We start from the raw sequence: 26445 nt of genomic DNA, 5'->3' as shown, positions 1-26445 counted from the left end.
TCCATTTCTTAGTCATTCAGTTCATGAACTTTCACTCGACAAGTGAGAGTAAAAGAAGCCTGATAATCAAAAATAAACATTCTGTTTGTAAAGCATTACCTCTTACTACTACTTATTCAGAATTACAAATCATGCCGTTCTTTAGTAATTATGTCGACCAGAACTTTAGCTGATGTGAGTGTTTCTAATAAGAGGAGCGAAGTGCCAGGTTTTTCACGGGTGTGGAGGCCCCGCTGAGTACTCTTTTGAGTGTTATTATTAGTGGTATTATTACTTTTGATTACTTTGTCAAGAGACACAGCGTGTAAGAAGTTCTAGTGAAGCAGGCTATGAAGGTTACGATTTTCTTCCTCTACTTCAGGATTATTGAAAACACATCTGAGAGAAATATAGGCATAATGAGTTGCATTTTATAAGGTGGACAATATTGCAGCATTCGTAATGTTATGCATTGATTGTCAGTGGAAAGTCATTATAGCATCATCTGCTTTTTCTCTGACAGCTTCACATGTGGAAACAGAGCATCGTGGGAGCTCAGCCACTCGAAGAGAGCGGAGGGCGTCTGGGGAACCCTATTGGGCGTATTCAGGTGAGTCATTCTCTCCTTCGACCAATAAACAATGAAAATGTGTGCGCAGCATCGGTAAGCAATAGCAACAATGTTTACTCAGCATAAGCCTGTCTGTCTGCGGGGAATCAACCCTATTGGGAAATTTAATGAGTATATTTCCCTTTGAAAAGCGGCAGGTGGGTTTGGTCTATTAGTTTTACATGTTTTACAGCAGAAAAAGACCACTTCGAGCCACTGGGCGAAATCAATTGGAAATGCTTTGTCTCAGAGAGGGAATATTTACATAATCTATATCTCCTCTAACTCAGCAGAATCTGCAAGCAATTGCTGGATTGTTGTTATTCCGTACTTGAAGGGCTCTTATTGAGAGTTATGAAAATGAATCAATCAATGGCCTCCGGCGGACATACGATCAATAGTCGTGAACATAAACTGCTCTGATCTCATTTCAAAGTCTTTCTTTTTTCTCTGCTCGTATTTCCAGCTGATCTTTTATCTGTTTATTTCTGATTTCTCTCGTTCCTCTGGGCGTCCGAACGGTTCGCTTCATCAGCTCTGACAGACCAGTGCCGGCTTGTTCTTTGCCAGCATTCTGACTTGTGTCTGTGCTCAGAGAGATGAGGAACATTTATGCCTGTAGTTTCAGATGCCCTCTAGCATGGAATGATCTTTAAATGGTGCTCTTTCCTTTCTTTGGCGCTTGCTGGCAGCCGTATATGTGTATTTACCATGTGAAGTCGTGCGATAAGCCCTGCAAGGCTTTCTTCCTCAGTGTGCCCGCTCTAATAGACGATGCAGCGTTTTCCAAATGTCGTTTCCATGATCTAATGATCTGTTTCAGAGGATACGGTTTTCTGAGACACAGATTTTTTTTGTGGGTTGCTTTTCATATCTCTCTGTAGGAAAACAAAAAACCCAAATGATATCTCTTTAATATCTCCAAATCTGGTTTGTGTGGAAAGTGAATGGAGATCTATCTATCATCTAATTGAATGAATTCTACATTCTTACATTCATGTCCTAATCATGTTTGTTATGTCAAATTCAGGGATTGAATTGGATTTTAATAGACTGGAATGGCTGGTAACCTTGCAAGATACACAAATCTGTTAATGTTTTTTAAAAGTCAGAGATCTCAACACGAACTCAAATCTGTTCTGCCATTCACATAAATTTAGTATGTCAACCCTTTTTTAATTTGTTTCAGTTTTTAGAGAAACATCTGAGTCTGAGCTCCGATTTAGTCTCAGATGTTTCTCTATAAGGAGTCCTGAGATATGAGAGAGCAACCTATAAGCAATACAGTTTTCCTCTAGGTTTGGTTTACGACGAGTGAAGCGGACTTTAAAGTGTTAGACTTTCTGTAGACCTTGCACAAGTTTCCATGAGTGTTTTGAACAGATGTTGTTGTTTCTCAGGTATAGCTGTGGTTCCATGGCAGTTTCACTGAAAGCATTAATGAGGCTAGTCAGCATGAAGGCTTTTTTATTCAATTCACAGGCAATATCTGTCTGCGGCACTTGTTTGTGCATTTTTGCTTGTCTTTCGCACATTTTTCCCTCATACAAAGGTTTTATCTTCTCACCAGACACTTTAACTGTCATTTTTTCCCCTTTTTGAATCAATTTCATTGTTTTGCAGCTTGTCTGTGTCAGAGCACTGTGTTGTGCATTCACTGTCAAGTAAAACCCATGCCAGTGTCACTAGGTGTCTTGACACCACAATAGCTGATGTGGTTTTGTGGAATTTAGGAACTGATCTGGGGCTCAAAGCTTTTTCTTTTTTCGAAAAGGTTGCATCCAATTTTTCATAAAGGAGTTTTGTGAGGCATATAAAAAATCATATTACAGATGTTACTGAAGAAAATATTTCATTTTATGGATCTCTGTCTTCAGCAACCAGTGTTGTTTTTACAGTAAAAAGTTTATTTAACTTAATGAGGAGCTATTAAACAGCACTAACAAAACTGTACAAAGTACCATGGTACTTTGGTAATACCATGCTTTTTGGACATATTCTTTAAAACACTCTGGAGTATTATGTAAATACCATGCCATGTCATTCAATATTATTATTTACACCATTATATTTTACTACTAAATATAAAATTTGATTACTTCATTAACATACAGTGTCATTAAAAAGCCTTAGTCCTTATTGAAAATGTGTGGTTCAAAATAAAAATCTAAAAATAAGCTTTTTTAGGATTTTGAAAATTGTAATGCTATGGGATTATACAATTTTTCTTTTATTAAATAAATAATATAATATTAAATATTAAAGCAAAAAGAGACAAAAATACAGAGACATTCTCATGTACATATTCATGATTTTCACTCAAATATTTATGCTGATAATATCATTTGAAATGAACTGTATTCATTTAGAAAAGAAAGCAAAACACTGCAGACTTTCAGACTTCTGGACCTGAATCTGTGCCTTGTAATGTTTTCTGAGGACCTGTTATCCCCTTTTAAGTCTTGTTTTTGGTTTTGGAGTCTACTAGAATAGGTTTTCATGCTTGAATGTTAAAAAAACACATTATTTGTTCACACATTTTAATTTGTTGCAGCACCTCTCTTCCCTGTCTGTCAGTAACACTCTGTTTAGTTCCTGTCTCTATGAAGCCCCTCCTTCCGAAAAGCGCAATGTGCTCCGATTGGTCGGCTGGACCAGTGTGTTGTGATTGGTCAAACTCTTTGAGCATGTCTCATCACAACCGCGAGTTTCAACACACTACTAACACAACTCAACCAGGCCTCGTCCCCCTTTTTATTTTGCGGATGCAATTTTTATTTTATTTTGCTGGAATTGTTTTAATGAGGAATATTGTGACGTGTTCATTCCTAGAAGAAAACTCAAGTCTACAATAAAGGCGTTTCAGGGAGTTCAGAAACTGATATAGAGAATAACTCCCTTTGGAGTGACTTTGTGGTTTTTAACTTTGCAAACCTTTTTCATGCTCAAACAACAACATTACTCTCTAAAAAAGTAAAAAAATGTAAAAAGCATAAGTCGTCTTCTTTAACAGTTCCTCAATTGGAGCTGTTAACTTTCAAGTCATCTTTAGGACAATCCCACCAATATAAGCAAGCACTGCTAACAGGCTGTGTCCACGAAAGCAGTTCAGTAGCTTTTCTTAGCTAAGGCTTTAATGTTCTTTTAAAATTTGTGAAGCATCGTAAGTGATTTTAGTCTGCGTGTTTGTGCTTCTTTTGAGCCCAGCCAGAATGCACTCGAACCTTTCATGCTCTCGCAATAATTTCTATGCCAGAAGTATTCTGCAGGCTTTACCTCTTTACCTCTTTACCTTTTCCCTCTTTTAAACCCATTTCCACAGCAAAAGCAAATCAAAGCTTGGCAGCTGCTGGAACAATTACAGATTGCCCAAAAAGCCCATCTAAAATCTATTTGAGGACTGACACATTTGCTTTTATGTGAAATAAGTTAATGCTATAAGTATGAAAAATAAGTGTTAAAAAATATGTAGGAGACATTTATGCATGCTATGGATTGCTTTCTGCTTAGCAAAAGGATGGTCAGCCTAATTTTATTCTCTAGTTCACATTTTCTAGCTTGACATTATTCAGTTTGGAAACAGGATAAGTCGGTCTTTGTTGGTAATTTTCCCAATTTAGGCATGTAATGTGCAAATCAGCATTGTTTATGTGCATGCCAATGACCTATAAAGGATCCCGCTAACTTTATTGGAGGGTGGATAAAATAACAGAACTCCACCTAACAATATATTGATCTCAAAAACCTAATAAAGAGCAGGTCCAACTTTTGCCTTCAGAACAGCTTCCAACAATCTTGAGTGAAATATTGCACAATCCTTTAAAGTAGAAAAGCCTCCAGTTCTGTGAGGGATGAAGAAAGTAGGAGTTGATTTCTCGCTTTGAGCTCCAGAACTGCATTCCAGGAGGTGATTCTCAATATAAAGCACTAAAGTATATGACATGATGAGACGTTTACATGTACACCAATAATGCGATTTTTCAACAACAAAAAAATCGAGCAAAACTCTTTGCTCCTGTTTACATGAAATTTTCATGATTCTCATTATTCGCTATTTAAGAGTGGTTATTTTTAACGCCATTCTTCACATAACCCAATGCACAGCACAAATGATGAACTCACATACAGTGTGTTACTGGCCACTGTTTTGATCCACTTACGTCAAATGCAAAACACATTTCTATGGACGTATTAGATATTCTGAGCCGTAATGAACATGACAATACCGCTGTAACTGGGGTTGCCTACGCTGCAGTCATGTTCTTCGCATCCGAGCACATGCATACTTTGGTCAGAGCGGTAATAATAATGCGATTAAGGTGTTTACATGCCTGTTTACTGCGACGTACAATCGACGTACGTCACATAGCTTAATGCGAGCATAATCACATTAGTTTAATCTAAGTATTGTGTTTACATGGGGCAAAGTTTAATCGCAATATTGGCATCGCAATATATTATAGTTTACTTAAAGTTTCGAGCTCTACCATCCAAAAGTTTGGGGTCAATAATATATATTTTTAAATATATTAATACTTTTATTGAGCATGGATGCATTAAATTTACCAAAATTGACAATAAGTACTTCTCTAATGTTACAAAAATTTCTATTTCAAATAAAATGTTTTTTTTTTTTTTACTTTTTATTCAACAAAAAAATCATAAAAACACTTCACACACTTTCCACAAAAATATTAAGTACTACAACTGTTTTCAACATTGAGCTTAAGAGAATTCTTTCAAAAACATAAAATCATACCAATCCCAAACTTTTGAATGGTAGTGTACTTTCACACTTTTTTCAAATGCACATAATGCATGTTACTTTTTTTAATTTAAAGATTAAGGGCCCTATTTTAACGATCTGAAATGCAAGTTTCAAACGCAAAACGCAAGTAACTTTGTGGGCGGATCTCGGGCGCTGTTGCTATTATACCGGAGGGATAAATGACTCTTGCGCCCGACGCAAATCTAAAATGGGTTGGTCTGAAGTAGCTACATTACTCATAGGTGTTGTTTGGGCGTAACGTGAAATAAACCAATCAGAGCGACATCTCACATTCCCTTTAAGAGCAGGCGCGCTTGTTCCATGGCTGATCGCTATTATAACAACGGATTTGCCAGGCGCACGCCAGGGGCGGTTCAGTTTTCTGAAACTGCAAAATAGCACCAGGCAACGTTTGCGCCGGAACACGCCTCCTCTTTTCGCTGAACCGCCCCGGGAGCGCAAGTTCATTCCCTAATTTACCGACATGCGTCCGTGGTGGGAAAAGTCCGCTGTGCGTCGGGTGCAAAATAGGAATGATACATGCGTCGGTGTACAAAGTCAATTGCTGAGTGCAAGATAGGGCCCTAAGTGTGTAATATGTAATATTCAGTGTGTAATATTCAGCATCGCTAGCAGCACCAAAATGTAGGAGTAATTATTAGGGCTGTCAACATTAACACATGCGATTAATTTTTCTCCAGTTTAATGCGTTAAAATATTTAACACAATTAACGCAGCATCCGTTCATTTTTGTCATCCTTGGCTATGTGTAATTGCGTTTCAATTACACTGTAATGTTGAATGGCTATAATTAATGTTTAAAATTGGGGTAAAAAATCATTTTTATCCAGAGATTAATGTATTAGTATCAGTGATACTGACCTTTATTTATGGATAGCTTTACATTATATGATCCGCTCTTATTCATGCAAATGCTTTTAAACCATTCAAGCGTGACAAGACAAAAGAGAATGTGCTGCCCGACGCACATGAAGACGCGCGCCAGTATCGTGCGTACAGACAGCGCACCAGAATACAGATCTCTTTCGCACTTGAACGAACAATAACACACACAATTATGCCAAAATGTCCATTTTGTCGAGTATCCTCATAACATAAGAGCAATCTCAAATGAGTTAAATAAAGTCTTAAATGAACGTAAAGAGTTGTGAGAGAATGAGGCGGCTGGTCTTAAAGGGACAGCAGCCAATAATGCTCTGTCTGTAAAGTTAAAGAACAAAGGGAACAGAGAAAATTACTCACTGCTCTTGACTAAAGAACTTTTGCAGCTTTAATAAGGATTAGTCTATATTTAATCTATAATTTATGCAGTGCAGACTGTTTGATAACTTTATTCAATACATTTGATAACTTTATGCAATACATTAAACAAGTATTTAAAATATACTGTCTTTATGTTGTCTCTACATTAATTTGGAGATTTACTGTGAAATTATTACATTTATAAACTATTTAAACAAAATATAAACCTATAAAAACGTAAGCGTTTTTAATTGCGATTAATCGCAGAAAAAGTGTGTGATTAATCGAGTTATTTTTTTAATCGATTGACAGCACTAGTAATTATATAATGTGACACGCTACTCATACTTATTCAACCATTTTGCTTAAACTTTAACTGTAATCGGTTCAGACAGAGAGAAACAGATTTATTAGATATATTTTATACTTTTTCTCATAGCTCAGGAGTCTAGCATTTACTCCTACGACAAGAATTTGTGTCTTTGTGTTGGCCTTGGATAAAGACAGTATCCATATAGCAGTAGGCTACTGTAATATCTAATAAATCATATATAATACATTTCAGCTTTTTGAAACTTTTAATATAAAGGTTTTGTTGAGTTTTTTTCATTAAGGTGCAGAAAAAGTCTCTGAGACTGTACTTTTATTTTGGCCTTTTGCCACTGAGATAATATAGAAAGGGCAGGAAGTGATGGGGAGGAGGATATTAGTGTCTGCTTTTTCTCAGATGTTTCTCCTGAAATCCCTTTGACAACAAATATAATTAGATCATAAAAGAATTTGATGAAAATTGTTTAAATTGAAAAAGATCTTTTTTGAAGGCACAATAAAGGCTTTTTTTCCACAGGAGAAACATCTGAAAAGCAGGAATCGTATGCAAATGTCTCCATTTGCTTTACTATTTAGTCTCACTGCTGTCGAGGAGAAACAATTGAGGTAAAAGCGTGCTTATTTTCCTTCCCTGTTTGATGGTTTGAGCCGGATCTAAACTTGCATTCCCCACATAAGCTCTATAAATCAACATAAACTATGGTTTAGATGAGGTTTAATTTGTATTATTATTATGTATTTTTGTGGGGGGTTTTTTTTGTTTACATTTAGCGACTATTCAGTCCATCTACTCTAAAGTTCTATATAGAACCCTTGAAGGGCTCTGTCAGGCATTCATATAGAACCTTTGATCATGGGATCATTTTAGTTTTAACTCAATCCAATTCAGCTTGTAAACATACTTTATTACTAGAAAAACATGAAAGTGCAACCCCATTTTGTAACAATGTAATAAAATCAAGGATCTGTGATTTGTTAATTCTCTATAACCTTTATTTAACTGGCAAAAGTACAAAGAAAAGATTTTCAATGTTTTTACTGAACAACTTAATTGCATTTTGTAAATATAAACCAATTTTGATTTTGATGGCTGCAAAAAAATTGGGACCGAGGCATGTTTACTACTGTGTTACATCACCTTTCCTTTTAATTACACTTTTTAATCTTTTGGGAATTGAGGGTATACATTTTTGCAGTTACAAGACTCAACAGTCCATGTCCGATTCTATTTTTCATGATAGGCCAGGCCATACATTTTCAATAGGACCGATCTTGACCGCAGGCAGGCACTCAAGCACATCCCTTCTGTGAGTGTCCACAAAACCACTCTGATGTAGCATGTGTAGAATAAGGCCTGGCATTGTCTTGAGTCCCAGGAAAGATGTCATCTTGATGGCAGTAAACGTCTCTGTACGATCCCAGTATATAATAGTGAAGCAGCAGTGGATTCCAATCCACCCCCCATTACTGTTAGGGGGTAACAATATAGAATATACATATATATATATATATATATATATATATATACAGCAAATGATGACTAAATGAACATGTTAAACATAAATGATGTGTACGCTTAATCTTACAACTAAAGGTTACGATTAATCGTGACATATATTTTCTTATCTTTTGACAGCCCTAATACATATATAAACACAAACAATAATTCAAACGAAAAAAGGAATATCAGGCAAGCATATATACAATAAGTAAATAAATAAATAAATAAAGGGGGGTGAGGAACTAAGATGTATTTGTTTCCTCAAAATATTCCATAAAAGGAATACTCGTCTAGACTTTCCAAAAGAGTTTTGGCTTTTGTCTCATTGCGAACCGAGTCTTTTCCATCACTTTCATTTCATAAGAATTACTTGTCTAGCCAGTAAAGTTGCAAAGGATGCACTGTCGGCCAGTAATGTGTTTAATTTGACAGATTCTTGCAGGATTACCAAACAGTGCTGTTAAAAGAGTTGGGGTCTATTGGAAAAGAAAAAATAACAGAAAAACACCTGAAGACTTTCCCCCGGAAATCAGACAGTTTGGGCCACGACCAGAAAGAGTGCAGTAATGTAGTTAGTTGAGTTGTGCAGCGAAGGCAGGTAGGATCAAGTTCAGGAAATATTTTTGCTTAATTTAGTTCTCCTTTTTGGCATCTTTAAAATGGAGTCAAGAACCCTATTAAACCTTTTTTCTGAGAGTATATGTGCGAGATTGCTAACACTTTTACCCTTTTGCTGATGCAGTTTGTCCATGCTTGACATATGCTGTTATAATTTTCTACTCTGTCCCATGTGACAACAAATAAAGTTGCATCAGTCACATTGTCGTGACTGATGCGCCTGCAGTTCTGGCACTGGCAATATGATCTTTTTTGGAACTTGGTTCAGTACCACGTGTTGCTTTATATAAATGACATATAATTGCTAATTGTCAGGTCTGTTCAATAGCTGAGACATTACCGCTAATTGCCTGTCAACATAATGTGACCCACCTTTGCAGCTGCATTTGTAAATTACCTCATAATTAAACTCTTTTCATTCCATTTATAAATTCAGATAAATATGTAAAGGTAGTTTTTAAATGTAGTTAGATTTATTTATGAGCCAAAAAGACTCAGTATGCACTGCTAGGTGTGGATTCAGCTAGGGAAAGAGCCTAGGAACTGACTGTACAGCTTGCAAGGTGAGATTTGATTATGGTTTATTTAAAATGTGCGTGTGTGCGTGTGTGGATGTATTTTTCTAAAGGGACAGATAATATGCCACACTGCAGGGTCCCCCCCAGGAGGTACGGGCACGCATCATTACTCATATTTTTCCTCTCATATTCTTCCAGGATTTCATTTTCTTCTGCCAGTATTCTCTTGTTCCCTCTCCCCCTCTCTCTCTCACCCCTGTCTATCTCTTTCCCTCCTCTTTCCTCTTGCTATATCTGAGCAAATATCCACTTTGTGCTAAAAAGAGAGTATCTGTGTTTGACAGCTCACTGTTGTCCCAGCATGCTATTATTACAGGTGCAGTTTGCGTATTTTGTTTACTTGAGCAGTTCAACATTTTAGAGTGAATTCTGGGTCATTTCAGTTCCATTTTTAACTGCATAATAGTTCATAACTAGTGATGCACCAATCACGATTTTTCATGGCTGAATCAGATTGTCTTGTTTTTTTCTTTTTCTCTTTTCTTTTTTTACATCGGTTGTCTTTTTAAAAATTACTTACTGGCCAAACTGGGCTTGAAACAAAAAAATATATGTTGCCATTTTAAAATTAGAGGTAACGAATGCACTTTAATCATGATCCAAACAAAGATGCTACACACATGTAGCATGAGCAGTCGGTTTTGATTTGTATAATTTCAGGATTTAAAGCAAAAACAGAATGGTCTAACTTTAGCTTTGTGAAATTATGCTTCATAAAACATACCTGCATAAAACAAAGATGGACTGAATGAAAATTCTAATTCACTCTGACAGTTGGGTGGGGCTTATGGAACAGCAGCGATATAGAATTTAGATATAGACTTAAAGCACTGATGCACTTATAAACACTCCTTTAATAGGCATTACGGTGTAAGAGGAAAGGAAAATGCCATTGAAGCTTTCATTTCATATGAAGGCACATTCATATAAACCCCAAACCCCAATTTTCTTCCAATATGTCAAGCTTCGCGAACAGTGAGCTTGCTGTGCCTGGTTAAGTATTTTCTCTGCGTGTTAACGTCCTGTTTACAGACTTCATACTATTTCCACACAAATTACATTTTGGGATGTGATTGTAATGCATTTTGTATGCAAGTCACAAATAAAAAATTTGTTAAAAAATAGTTGCCGAATGTGTGTTTGGACTTGGAGGTTGGCCGGTTGACCTGTGCATCTCTATTTATAACTTAAAAATGTGTACTCGTAGTCTTAATGCAGGGTTATGAGCCAGCTAGGGATTTCAGTGGTCATTCCTAGTCATTTTAAAGATGTAAAAATGTAGCACCATGACAGCCTGTTGTGGTTGGGTGCTAAAAAAAAGTCAGCTCTACGTTCCCCAGCATAATTTTTCTGTGTCCCTGGCAACCTCCTGTGATTGATGGGTCAAGATGGCCAACCTAGATGGTAATGCAAGACGAGCCCTCATAATTTGCAATGATAAATCGCTAAGACGGGAACCAATTTGTGTGAGAAATCCAGCTCCTATATCATCCTCAAATCTTTTTGTGGCAAAGTGCCTGTCCTCGCTGGGAAAACAAGTTTTATTAAGAATTCAAATTAGATAGGATCTGTTTAACATAATGCAATATAGCGCAACAGAAGGAGATGCTTAGAATGATCTCACATGTTCTCTGGTTACTCAGAGAAAGGAGCCTATAGAGCATCCAAAAGAGGATTTGTCTTCTGGGCTATTTATATGTGAAGGGAAGTGAATGAATGTGTGGAGAAATGATGCAGTAGCAGAACTAATGCAGTGATTTTGAAGATGCTGTATCATATATACACAAAATAAATTAAATCGATTAAATAAAAATCTGGGATTTCCTCTTGCTATATTAGCAAATATCCACTATATAATACAAGTATATATATGATATGTAACACACACACACACACACACAAAAATACAGGAAAAATTAGGATTTTCACAATTTCATGTTCATTACATCGATAGATCGATAGATCGATAGATAGATAGATAGATAGATAGATAGATAGATAGATAGATGAGTGATTTTCTCTTTGTCTGGCAGCAGGTTTATTAGGCTGCTGTCACTTTAAGAGCTTATGCACGGATCCAATATACTGTTACACAACATGCATTTTCTCTCATCTATTTACATTCCAAAACTGACTGTATTTACCTGAATACTCGGCAAGACTGGCATTTTGACATCATTTTGTATGTATTTGACCATTTCGAGGGATAGTTCACCCAAAAATGAGAATTAGTCCATGATTTACTCACCCTTAAGTCATCCTAGGTGTATATGACATTCTTCTTTCAGAAGAATACAATAGAAGTTATATAAAAAAAAAAACCTTCAAGTCCATCAAAGCGCATCCATTCATGATAAAAGTGCTCCACATGGCTCTGGGGGGTTCATAAAGGCCTTCTGAAGCGAAGTGATGCGTTTGTGTAAGAAAAATATCTATATTTAAAACTTTATCGACTGAAATAACTAGCTTCCGGCAGATGGCCATACGCATCGATTTACGGTGGAATTTTTTTTTATATAACTTCTATTGTATTCGTCTGAAAGAAGAATGTCATATACACTTAGGATGGCTTGAGGGTGAGTAAATCATGGGCTAATTTTCATTTTTGGGTGAACTATCCCTTTAAGTGCAATAAGCCCTGAAAAAGAAGTCAATTTGGTACTCGCGAGATGTTTGAAAGGTGGCTTTAAGAGAGCAGAGCAATAGATACAAGCGGAGCAAATGTGAATAAAAGAGTTCAGGCCAGCACCTTGACTGTTTTTGGTTATTTACAGAACCTGGGACTATCACAGGGACACGTGGATTTCTTAGGACATCTCTTTCAGTGATATCTGTCTGGAAGTTCTGTCAAATCTAAGCAAAGTTTGAGTCATTTGTTGAGATCTCTTCTGGAACTGGTCTGAATTTGCTGTTTTGTTTTGTTTTGGCAGGAAAAAAAATCCTCTTCAAAACTAAAAAAAGCTCATATTAGCATTTGAATTTAGGCAGTTACGTGCAGCCTGGCAGGCTACGAGGAATATAAGGTTACCCTTTCTGGCAACAGAGGGTTTTGTAACTGTGTCCTTGTCTGAGGAGGGGTTTGTTTGGTGAAGCTTTCCTCCCCACCCATAACATCGTCTCTGCATACAATGGAAGTGATCATATCTCTCCGTCTGAACAGGAGGAGAGGAAATGAACACATTGGTGGGTGGACTGTAAAACATGCAGCTTCATGCTAGATAGTTATCTACCAGAAAATACCAGATAATTATTGACCTTTTAATTTTAATTCATAGTTAAGTTTCTTGTTGTAGTTGTTGTTTCTTCCGTGTGAATCGTTCTCACAGCGCCTGCGGCTACAGCCATATCCTCAGCTATTCATAATTCATGCTCGCTATTCATATAATTTTATTATAGACGCCCTGAAAACTAACTGCTCCGGTTTACTTCCAAATACTTTTTTATGCTTTTTGGTGTAAACAAGTATGCTTTGTGTAAAATGTATGTGAAGTGAAAAAGATTTATAGAATACTGTTAAGCTCTTGGGAATTGTAAAATCCGTACAGAAATGTCAATGAAATTAAAACGGACTGTTTCAAACCGTTAAACATCTTGGCCCAAAAACCCCAAAGTTTCTTTTTTTCAGTCTCCTATATAAAGTTTCACAGGGTGTGGAACAACATCCAGTTCACTTGAACTCTCCGTATAACTACTCAGAACAGGAAATTACTTTTTTTACGCAGCAAAGTACCTTAAGATGGAAGTTGATAATAGCGGAGGCGAGCCTTGTTTTGTCTGGAACGCCACTCGCCAGCTAATTAGACACAAATAGACATTTGATTTATCATTTCCTTACTTGGTCCGTTTCACCACGCAAGTGGAACGCATCCGAGATGCTTTAGAAGAATGGGTCAAAGATTAGTGTTCCAGAACATGCCATTCTTGATAAAAAGGAAGATTTTAGACCCATTATGTATAAATATAGTACGCCTAAGTTTGGGGGCGGTTTAATGTTTTTGAAAGAAGTCTTTTATGCTCACAGAGGCTGCATTTATATATGCAAAAATACTGTAAAACAGTCAATATTATTTTAAAACTGAATTTATTCCTGTGAAGTCAAAGCTGAATTATCAGCATCATTACTGCAGTCTTCAGTCTGATCCTTCAGAAATCATTCTAGTATGCTGATTTGGTGATCAAAGAAACATTTCTTATTATCGTCAATGTTGAAAAATATTTTTTGGGAAACCGTGACGCATTTTTCAGGATTCTTTGAATAGAATCGAATGGTATTAAAAGTGCAATTCATGTCGTTAATGGCATTTATTTTTGAGAGGATGTTTTATTTTATCTAACAGCTATTAAGAGTAATTTGAGGAGACTTAAGGTGTAGTTTGGGGTGTGCGTATGTGTTCTAGACTCGTTATCGTCATCAAAATATGGTTAATCCTAGTACACATTCCAAAGGAAGTGGGTGGAGACAGTGAGAGGGTATAATTCAGTCTGAAAGGTATCAATTAATGAGTTGTTTTATCTCACCCAGCAGTAGCAAAGCCCATTTTCCTGTTACACATTTTTTTTTTACTCTAATGAAGGTTACATAATGGCCAAAAAATGATTCAGTCACAAAGAACCGGCTTTGAATGCAGAAGCCTTTCCTTAAAGCTTCAAGTTAATATTGGATGCTGATGATGTGACTAGTCCAGGATAATGTTTGGCCTATTTTGCTGATGTTTCTATGCAGTTAGTAGGGTGTTTTGGATGGTTGCATGGTGGATGCTTTCTCAACCAAGTCATACGTGTGATATTCTGGTCTCTAGATCTGGCTCAGGTCCCTCTTTCAGTGTTTACTAGGTGAAAATCGTAAGTCTGATTACTTAGAAAAGTAATTTTCCTTAATAATCCACAGGTTTTGAGGTATCTTTCATTCATTCATTTTATTGCCCTAAGATTGCCTCAAATGTGAAATGTAATTTGGCTGCTTGCATTCAATGCTGATGTCACTCTGAAAGTGTCTTTCATTACAAACAGATTCAAAGCTTTAACAATTTTCTGTGACTGAACAGCTCAGAGTAGTTAAAACTACAATCCCTTTTCAAACAATTACGGCAAGAAAAGAGGAATTATTGTGCATTTTCCATTTTTTTGGGGTATTATTGAAAATGTTTTGAGATAAATGTGAGAAAATGAAAGGAAATTGACTTGGTTGCAAAAGCTGTCATAATGCATTCATTCAAGCAGCATTATTAACTTTTAACAGCATAATTTAACTTTTTAAGATGCAAGATAAATGATATCTGTATGAATTGTGGGTAACACTTTATTTTACAGTGTCATTGATACACGTTGCATTAGTTACTGTAGTAATAACTATAAATTTTGCTTAATTACATGCAATTAACCCTAAACCAAACCTTCATCCTAACCCTATAGTAAGTTAATATAGTAATTTTAGTATTATAATAATTACATATAGTCTTAAATGTATAATTACACTGTAATACTGACACATTAAAATAAAGAGTAACGGACTTGTGTTTAGAATAACTAAACTTATCTTACTTTTTAAGTCGATCAAATTGTACATTTTAATTGAATCATTAATGGAATACTTTACTCACTTTATTCTCGCTTCCAGGGAACACAAACGGAGAAGTTTTGAAGAATTGTATTAGTCTATTTTCCAGGCAGTTTAGTCTAAAAATGAATGCAAAAAGCAGCATTAAAGTATCATAAGTACCATTTTTATGTTATATTTCAAGACTTCCGAAGCATTTTGTGTAAATAGGCTAAGCTGCTGAGTCACTGAATTGAATCAGTCCAATTCATGAAGGAATCATATCATATGGCTTCAAAAGACTTATAGCTTTTGAGTCGCATTGCCTGTTTTATTGATACTTTTAATAATATTCAGAATCATTTTTTCTTTTTGTGTTTTACATGCTTGAACTGAGATTGTCTAAATAATGGCAGCATAGCATTTTCATTTTTTGTGTGAACTAATCATTTAAGACCGATTGTTTATTGCTTCTCGTTTCTCTTTGAATTAGGGACATTTAGCATATTTTGCCATGAATATTCATACTAGATCTAGTCATCCATTTGAATATGCATATCTATAATCTGCTCACAAGAACACTCTCCGAATTCCTAATTTCCTATGACTAAGATGTTTAATTCTTTTTGAAGCGTAACGATCATTTGGTCGTTCATTTACGAGTCACTCCTGCAGTGAAGCTCATAGTAAGTCTTTCAAACAACAAGCCTCTTTCGACAAATAATGCAATAGTTCTGGTGAACGAGTCATAATCTGCATAATTAGCATCTCATTGATTTGTAACTAAGTTGTAGGCCTATTTATCCAGATTTAGATCTGATCTAGCCTGTTTTAGTCATCACTTGAAGCTATCAATGACCCTGGAAAAGTGGCAATAACCGTAGGCCTCCCGCCCAAACCCCAACCAGCTCCACTGTCACTATCAATCGCATCAGCGTCGCATGTTTGTTTCCTGTCGACCGTGCGCGGTCCACGGACCACCGAGGGTTAGATTGAACACGACTGGAGAGCGGAGCTGTGCCAAAAAGTGTGACGGCTGCCAAAGTCTGCGCTACGTGTCCCATTTTCTCAGGGGGGACAAAACAGACATGACAAGGCAATCTCCACACAGTCAGCGTTCCCGTGGCAACAACGGTTGGGTTATTTATCTGCAAGGTTAATGGGATTACGGCTGGTAACAAAGATAGTGGATTGAGACAAACATGTGCCCGTTGGACTGAAGGGAATGTGACAGAGTGGTAGCTGTTGAGCTAAATGACTCAGCTAGCCCAAACAGATGGCGCTCAATACATACACGAGTCATAAAACAGTTTTATGGCTGGCGTTCCTGGTTTCTCCCTCCAAAAGAGATCTGAATGTGGCACCGCATATTTGGAAGCATTTGCATCATCTTGCCTGTGCATGTTTTACTCACTTTTGATTTTGGAGTCTTTGTTCTACTTCTGTTACGTAATGCTTTTTTGCCAGAAAGTTCCATTTTTGTCTCATTTATACATAGAACATTGTTCAGTGCATCTGGGTATTCATTAGAAGTTGAGGCACTCTTTCAGTAAACAATATATAAAATATAAAATTAATTGGCAGAAGACATTAAGGCATCTGCAATGTTTTTTTCCTCTCATTTTAACTATGACTTTAGGGAAAAATAAATATATACCAACATGTAGTTTAAATACATTTATTTTATGCTAAGTATACAGTACTACAAATACATTTACATATTTATATACTTAATATAAATACCCTGCACCTTTTGGTGTACTAAATTAATATACTAATACACATACACACACACATATACATATATATATATATATACATGTCACGTAACAGCATGTAGGTCAAAGCTCATGGAGACAAGGAATATGTAGAAATAACATTTAATAACCAAACTCTCAGGGGAAATACCAAACACTCACAAGGTATAAATACACAGGGGCTAACAAGATAACTAATGAGGTGATTGACAAGGCACAGGTGATAAACATGACTAATTAGAACAATCATGGAACACCAGGGGCACGTTCAAGTTCAAAATGGTGCGCAACGTTTCCGGGTTGAACGTCATGTTTCCTGGAAACGGCGTGCACCGGTGTGCAACGGGGTTTGAGATACGTTTTCTTCTGGGCGGCAAGTGCAGTAACTTCAACATCGGGCATATTTTGTAGTATTAAACACATATTTATACCGACTTCATCAGGCTCCGAAAATTCTTCACAAAGAATGTCCTTCTCAGCTGCCATAGTTGCAACTCTTGCGTCATCAGAACAGTGTGTTCAACTCATCACCGTTTCTGTTTAAAAAACGTTGTGCAACGTTTTGTCGGGGCTGAACGCAGCCCAGGAAACAGGACTGAACCAAAAACACAATGAAGGGTGGAAACACAGATCATACATGCAACAATATACTCAAGTGATATGTCAGTAAATATGTTTATGGATTTGTACTATACTTAGTATGAAATAAATTTATTTTTTATACATTTTGGTATAGGTTTTTGTTTTTCACTAGGGGAATCTATTTACATTTAGCTAGGTTTATTAACAAAATTTTGCAAATGATATATTTTTTAAAAATAAAGTCTTAATATCTTTCACAGTTTGACTTTGTCGTGGGCTGAAACTTATGTAAGCACTCCTCCAGACTAAGTTTACTCAGCTCTCTGTTCCTAGCTCTATTCCTACACCAGCTTTCTGACAGATAGGCAACAGCTAGTGATAATGAGGAAATTTAAATCCAGCACCTGCACCATCAGCTCTGGCACCCCCCAGGGATATGTGCTCTCCCCATTGCTCTTTTCCCTGTACACGAACAACTGCACTGCCAAAGACCCTTCTGTAAATCTTCTGAAGTTGGCAGAAGACGCTACTATCAACGGCCTCATACACAATAATGATGAGTCTGCTTATAGGCAGGAGGTGAACAGCTGGTTGTCTGATGCAGCCATAACAACCTGTAGCTGAACACACTCAAAACAGTGGAGATGATTGTGGACTTTAGAAGAAACACCCCAGCACTCCCCCGGCTCCCTATCGGGAACAGCACTGTGGCAGCAGTGGAGTCATTCAGGTTCCTGGGCACCACCATCTCTCAGGACCCAAAGTGAGACAATCATATTTACTCTATTGCAAAAAAGAGGTTGTACTTACTTTGCCAGCAGATGAAGTTCAACCTGCCACAGGAGTTGCTGATGCAGTTCTACTCTACAGTCACTGAGTCTGTCCTCTGCACTTCCATAGCTCTCTGGTTTCTCTCAGCTACAAAATCAGACATCATATGACTATAGAGGACGGTTCGGACTGCTGAGATGATTATTGGTGCTCCCCTGCCAACCCTCCAAGAACTGTTTACATCCAGAGTGAGGAACAGGGCTCAGAAAATCACTCTGGATCCCTCACATCCAAGTCACTTTCTCTGAGCACCAGAAAAGCCAGCCAGTTTCTTCCCCCAGGCAATCTACATCATGACCAGTTAAATGTTCTACCCACTGTCCAATGATAAATATGTGCAATACCACTTATATTTATTTGTCAATAACCTACCTCTTTTTATTCCATTCCCTGTAAATTCTCGACTCTGCTGTATATTGCACACCTGTACATACAAGTTTGTCTAATTATATATATATATATATATATATATATATATATATATATATATATATACAGTGAGGAAAATAAGTATTTGAACACCCTGCTATTTTGCAAGTTCTCCCACTTGGAAATCATGGAGGGGTCTGAAATTGTCATCGTAGGTGCATGTCCACTGTGAGAGACATAATCTAAAAAAAAAATCCAGAAATCACAATATATGATTTTTTAACTATTTATTTGTATGATTCAGCTGCAAATAAGTATTTGAACACCTGTCTATCAGCTAGAATTCTGACCCTCAAAGACCTGTTAGTCTGCCTTTAAAATGTCCACCTCCACTCCATTTATTATCCTAAATTAGATGCACCTGTTTGAGGTCGTTAGCTGCATAAAGACACCTGTCCACCCCATACAATCAGTAAGAATCCAACTACTAACATGGCCAAGACCAAAGAGCTGTCCAAAGACACTAGAGACAAAATTGTACACCTCCACAAGGCTGGAAAGGGCTACGGGGAAATTGCCAAGCAGCTTGGTGAAAAAAGGTCCACTGTTGGAGCAATCATTAGAAAATGGAAGAAGCTAAACATGACTGTCAATCTCCCTCGGACTGGGGCTCCATGCAAGATCTCACCTCGTGGGGTCTCAATGATCCTAAGAAAGGTGAGAAATCAGCCCAGAACTACACGGGAGGAGCTGGTCAATGACCTGAAAAGAGCTGGGACCACCGTTTCCAAGGTTACTGTTGGTAATACACTAAGACGTCATGGTTTGAAATCATGCATGGCACGGAAGGTTCCCCTGCTTAAACCAGCACATGTCAAGGCCCGTCTTAAGTTTGCCAATGACCATTTGGATGATCCAGAGGAGTCATGGGAGAAAGTCATGTGGTCAGATGAGACCAAAATAGAACTTTTTGGTCATAATTCCACTAAACGTGTTTGGAGGAAGAAGAATGATGAGTACCATCCCAAGAACACCATCCCTACTGTGAAGCATGGGGGTGGTAGCATCATGCTTTGGGGGTGTTTTTCTGCACATGGGACAGGGCGACTGCACTGTATTAAGGAGAGGATGACCGGGGCTATGTATTGCGAGATTTCGGGGAACAACCTCCTTCCCTCAGTTAGAGCATTGAAGATGGGTCGAGGCTGGGTCTTCCAACATGACAATGACCCGAAGCACACAGCCAGGATAACCAAGGAGTGGCTCTGTAAGAAGCATATCAAGGTTCTGGCGTGGCCTAGCCAGTCTCCAGACCTAAACCCAATAGAGAATCTTTGGAGGGAGCTCAAACTCCATGTTTCTCAGCGACAGCCCAGAAACCTGACTGATCTAGAGAAGATCTGTGTGGAGGAGTGGGCCAAAATCCCTCCTGCAGTGTGTGCAAACCTGGTGAAAAACTACAGGAAACGTTTGACCTCTGTAATTGCAAACAAAGGCTACTGTACCAAATATTAACATTGATTTTCTCAGGTGTTCAAATACTTATTTGCAGCTGTATCATACAAATAAATAGTTAAATTTTCTGGATTTTTTTTTTTAGATTATGTCTCTCACAGTGGACATGCACCTACAATGACAATTTCAGACTCCTCCATGATTTCTAAGTGGGAGAACTTGCAAAATAGCAGGGTGTTGAAATACTTATTTTCCTCACTGTATATATATATATATATATATGTATGTATGTATGTATGTATGTATGTATACAGTGTATATATATATATAAGCTGCTTCTGTCACCAAAAAAAATTCCTTGTATGTGCAAACATACTTTGCAAACAACTAAGTTTCAGCTTCATGTTTTTGTAAAGTTAGATCACTTTTTAGGGAGCCCATCTTTACAGGGAGCCCACTCCTAAAAAAAGATGCTAAATGTCTCCTGAAATTGAGCAGAATTCTGCTAGAGCAAAGAGCATCTAACCAAAACGTAAAATAGAAAAAAAATTAAAAAGTAATTGAATATGGCAGGTCAAATCAAACCCACCTGAATTCCCATGAGACCATTATCTCAGAAATGCACTTACTTTTTTTCATCAGCGATTTGATATTTAGAGGTGTTTGCTAAGGCAAGCATTAGTATTGTAAAGGTCTAAAGGCCAGACTATTATAGAGTGTTTTTTTACCACCCTAGCAACCGCATAGTAACATGCTAACAACCACTCAGAATACCTTATCAATCTTATTGCAAACAACTTTGTGGCAGTGAGTTTTGCAGGGTCAAGCATTTTTCTTCTAATCTAGTTATGCAATTTATTTAATGGTGTTGCTTGTTAAATAAGACATTATTTATGTTAAATAGATGTTGATCAGATGTCATTTTATATTAATGAAGAAATTCAGATAGTTCCAAAGAGGGTTTAAATTTTCTTCCATTTGTAAATGTGTTGTCAATGTTGAATTTGCATTTAGGGCCCTGTATTGCATCATTAGTATTTTTACACTATGCAATCCCGCATGCCCTGCATTCATTCATAAATGTAGGCCTTATGGTAACACAAACAGCATAATAATCTTAGATGTGTTTTTATGCCAGCTTCTGTCATCAATAAAATAAGTTACACATAGCCCCTTCATGTTTGAATCCCCCATTGTTTACAATTAAAGTTTAATTGAAAAAAATTAAGATGATGATATAGTTGTGTATCTCTGCATTGCCAGGCTTGAGATGGAAGGGAGAAAAATGCTGTATCGTTCTCATTATCATTATCTCGCTCCTCCTGTCTCTTTCTGGAAATCAGATCACGCAGAATTAATCCAATTAGTGTCTCTGTTAATTAGCCTGCTATTCCAAGACTGATATATAAATTAGAGCTTTCAAATTGTTTGGTGAGATTGTTCTGAACACTAATTAAAATGCAGTGTGAATTATATGAATTGGCAGGACATAAAAGATGAGTTATTTCTTGGCGGAAAGGAAGAAGGAAGTTAGAAAAGCCGTCAGATTTAGCACGCAACATGATTGCAAGTAGTTCAAGTCGCCCATCGAATCTGCAGCAGTCTTTCATGTAGATGAGGCTGTTATAGGTTTATTGATATTTCTGTTATATACAGAAAGGCCATGATGAGTGTAATGGCTGATAAACGGTAATATATCTGGAAAGGACGATGCGTCGTACAAGATGTAATTATCCAAGTCAATTCATTCTGCTATTATATTTATATATTGCTGCATAAAATTGTGTTATAAAGGAAATCCATGCATTTGATAGAGTAAAAGGCGTCAACAAAGACTTTCTACATGAGGTGAACTGTATGGACTAGCCATACCTGTATATATCATGGCTTATTTGATGCAAAATCACATTTAAATTCAGCCAAATCTTAAGCAGGAGCACCAATAAGAGCGAAAGTATTGCAGCGTAATTGCATCTCTCAGGCATCTGTTTGAAAATACACATATGTAGTGCATGGTGCCTCACACTGCCTTGATGTTGGAGTGTCAATGAAAAATTCAAAAGGGCTTTGAGGCATATAATATCTTCTTATGATCCATACTGATGCCCTTAAATGCTTTGAAATGTATTCCAACCGAAATTCTCAACAATCAATGAATGGTAATGAAACCATTAGACCATAATTCATTCATTTACTCTGAGAGTGAGTAAAAAAGCACCATAAAGTCTCTTCTGTAGCTCTCAAATGTAATTCACGCTTATATACAATTATATGGGTTTGGAACAGACTGACGGCAGAAGGTCTGGACTCCATAGCAGCTTTCATTGGCCAAGGACTGCCCAGAGGCCGTCTGACTGACATGTAAAGCAACCAATCACAGTTCATGTTGTTCCATATCATGCTTAGGGGTGTGAAAATGTAACATCAATGTCCCTACAATAACAAACCGGTGTGTGAAACTCTTGTACGTATTTCAAAGAGTCTATGGCGCAAACTTTACATACTTCACATACTTTTGAATATCCAGCATTTCATTTATCCTGATAAGCGCTCTTTGTCACAGTAGTAAACATGACAGCTTTCTTCTTCCATGAGGGGGTTTGGCATCACGGACCGTTAAACAACGCAACACGCACGTCTTCCGGAAATCCTGTAGAATTCAACCAATCGGATAACGTCTTTGAAAATCCTGAAGTGTTTCCAGTTAAATGTGTCATACGCATCAGACGTTCAGCCAGCGGTCTGTGGGCATTACGTCAGAGGCTGAGACTCGGTTTGGAACAATATAAGAGTAAATAATGGCATACTTCCTTAAAAGGAATAGTTCGAGCCAAAATTCGAATGTTCTGTCATTATTCGCTCACCCTCATGGTGTTCCAAACTTGTATGACTTTCTTCTGTGGAGGACAAAAGTAGATATTTTGAAGAATTTTTCAACTGTGTTTGTCCATATAACGAGTATTGTAAAGACATGAGGGTAAGTAAATGATGACAGAATTTTCATTTTCTTAGGTGATCTATCACTGTAAATCCTATTAATTATCTCCTCTGACATTTTTTCTCAGTCTTTGAAGAAGAGTTGATAGGTTTCGTCTTTTTGTCGGTGAAAATTTGTTGCGTTTGCAAGAGCAAGACACAGGAAGACACTACAAAACTGTCAGCTATCACCTTCCTTCAACACATCTCTCAGTGTGATGTGATGAAAGCTGTTGCATCTTGCAACTCGTGAGGCACGTTGTCTGTGGTGACCGGACGTCAGATATGTATATGGTCCTTACGGATGAACAAAGTGTTGAAATGAAGGAGACGCTGAGTGACTTTTAAAAGAGTGTGATCCGTCGATCACCCTGGCAGGGTGGATGTAGTGTCACTGACACAATTGAAGATGGCGAGAAAGCCAATTGTTTAGTCTGTGACACAGAGAGATTAAATGGTTCAATGAAGATTTGTGGACTGTCAGTTAGATGGAAGGGGACGGCGTGCAGGAAATACCGTAGACCGATCGCTTAGGATGAGAACAGCGTCTTGGTCTTTTCACAAAGGAACCCAGATGACTAATTAATTAGGAGATCAGAGAGCGGAGGGAATTCGTCTCGGCTTTGCACAGGTGTTTTAAATCTGTTTTAGAGAAGATGGTGTCCTGCATTGCTGTGGGGGGCTTATGTCAAAGAAGGCTGAATCTGGACGGGAAAATGAGTATTCCAGGTGAAGTGTCTTTGTGTAGATATCCAACCCCTGCTGGGACAGAAACCGACAGCTGGTTTGGGACACACTGTGCTAGCACTTAACAAATCAGAATAGAGGAGTCTGGCCCACGGAGAAATCAATGGGGAGGTGGAAAGGGGTAACCCAGCATTCATCTAAGATTCCTATTAGCACCAAGAAAATGGGTGGAAAATGCAAGTGGCTGACTGTGATCTGAGCTGCCTGCCTAAAAGCATAGACACAGAACCCTGAGGAGATACAATGGAAGCCAAGATAACCCTCAGAATGTGTTTAATTGGCCTGTGACATTGGGGAAAAAACTGCATCAGATTGTAGCATCAATTCATCGTTTTGGACCTGGACAGCCGTGTTGTCAGAATGCAAAAATATTCGCAACTGAGAAACCAGTTGCTTTGCCGTCGCTTGAAAATTTATGTCAATTAGCAGAGCTCCGAGGAGAGTTCCGCACTGTAGCGGTGGGCCAAGAACTTTGAAATGACCTACTTGTCCCCTCATTAATTGGGTAAGAGGAGTAACCTTTCCTTTAAAGAGGAGAACCGTGACTTCTTCTGTCCCAATGGAAAGTGATCTGACCTTAATCTGTCAGATGGAAAAGAGAGCTCCGCCATTCTCTCGTGGTCTCAGTGTTCCTGTTTCAGAGACCAAGGTGTTGGGTTGAAATTGGTCAGGGCATCTCAGTTTTCTGTCTTCGATTGCTTGGTCCACTAGCATCCAGCAATGTTGGGTGTTTCATTATATTAGATTAGATTAGATTAGATTAGATTAGATTAGATTAGATTAATCTGTACATTTGCATATCTGTACATTTAGGCATAATTCAGTGACTCTTTCTACAGGTCGCAGCTATACACCAGTAGGTGTTGACAAGTGACTTTTTATGAGTGAATCATTGAGTCATTCAGTCAACCATTTTGATTTGTTCAAAAGCACAGATTCATTCAGGAATGCAACAAGTGACTGTCAATGAGTGAGTCACTGAATTAGAGATGTGTGAAACTAGCCGACTAGTCGATTAAACGATACTGCTGCTGCTAGTCGACTTTGCACATTTAACATTTGCTTTATATTTTTACAAAGGCTATGTTTAAATTACCTACGGAAGCCCTGAACCGCAAGGTGAGAAAAAAAAGAAAGAAAACTTATCTCGTTATTTCGACTTAATAAGTCGTTATTTCGACATAATATCTCGTTATTTCGACTTAATAAGTCGTTATTTCGACTTAATAAGTCGTTATTTCGACATAATAAGTCGTTATTTCGACTTAATAAGTCGTTATTTCGACATAATATCTCGTTATTTCGACTTAATAAGTCGTTATTTCGACATAATAAGTCGTTATTTCGACATAATAAGTCGTTATTTCGACATAATATCTCGTTATTTCGACATAATATCTCGTTATTTCGACATAATATCTCGTTATTACGACATAATAAGTCGTTATTTCGACATAATATCTCGTTATTTCGACATAATATCTCGTTATTTCGACATAAATATCTCGTTATTTCGACATAATATGTCGTTATTTCGACATAAATATCTCGTTATTTCGACATAATAAGGGGACATTCTAATATGCATTAAGCTACATTTAGCGTTCTTATAATGAGTTTCTATGGGAGGAAAATGCTTAACGTCAAATTAAACGCTTTGCGTTCATATTCTGGACTTATCAAGTTCACGGATAATTGTGCGTGCATTTATTAATCAATATGATACTAAAATCGTAATATAGAATAGGCCTAGGCCTACTATAAAAATCAGATAAGTCCAGAATTCCACTGTTGATAGGAAGATGCAAGTGATCTCGCCGGCGCCTCCATGCCGCGAGATCACTTGCATCTTCCTATCAACGTGGAATTCTGGACTTATCATGCAGTGTGCGCTCCACAATAATGGTGGAATATGTTGGAATAGACGATTTAATATGAATGATGTGCGTCAAAATCTTGTGGTTATTTGTTATAATCTTAGGACTTTATTATTATTGTCTAACCTGTATTATGATATTTGACGAATTGCTTTGTTCCTTTTTTGTACGTTTTGGACAAAAGCGTCTTCTATGTAGACTAAAATGTAATAATAATAATAATTATTATTATTATTATTATTAGAGTTTATAACTATAAATGAGTTCACTTAGTAATAGAGTAATATGTTTGTCTTAATATAATTTAATAATATGATTTATCAATGCTTTATTTTTATAAACGCTTTTACATTTTTGGATAAAATAGGCCTACATTTTTTGCATAATTTTTGCTTACAAATATAGCATTCATAAACTATTTTATGATAAACATATTACTGTCTTAAGTTAACTCATTTATAGTTATAAACTCAAATATTAATAATAAAATTTTAGGCTACATATTTAGATGACGCTTTTGTCCAAAACTTACAAAAAAAGGAACAAGGCAATTCGTCAAATATCAGTCATAATACAGGTTAGACAATAATAATAAAGTGCTAAGATTATCACAAATAAACAAAAGATTTTGAAGTGAAGAGAAGTGTCCTTGAGACACTAGCAGAGAC

At 37.1% G+C, this 26445-nt stretch overlaps 1 protein-coding gene across 2 annotated transcripts in view; it reads left to right on the top strand.

Annotated features, from left to right (window-relative positions):
- ca16b (carbonic anhydrase XVI b) overlaps positions 1–26445 on the top strand; it is a 90332-nt gene that overhangs the window by 19631 nt on the left and 44256 nt on the right. For both annotated transcript variants that reach the window (XM_084426504.1, XM_084426505.1), the window contains exon 2: positions 503–589. In XM_084426504.1, the coding sequence (XP_084282630.1) occupies positions 503–589 (87 nt within the window). The remainder of the gene's footprint in view (positions 1–502; positions 590–26445) is intronic.

Source organism: Rutilus rutilus (assembly GCF_951802725.1).
Source record: "Rutilus rutilus genome assembly, chromosome: 12".
NCBI lineage: Eukaryota > Metazoa > Chordata > Actinopteri > Cypriniformes > Leuciscidae > Rutilus > Rutilus rutilus.
This window is presented reverse-complemented; position numbering and strand designations above follow the sequence as displayed.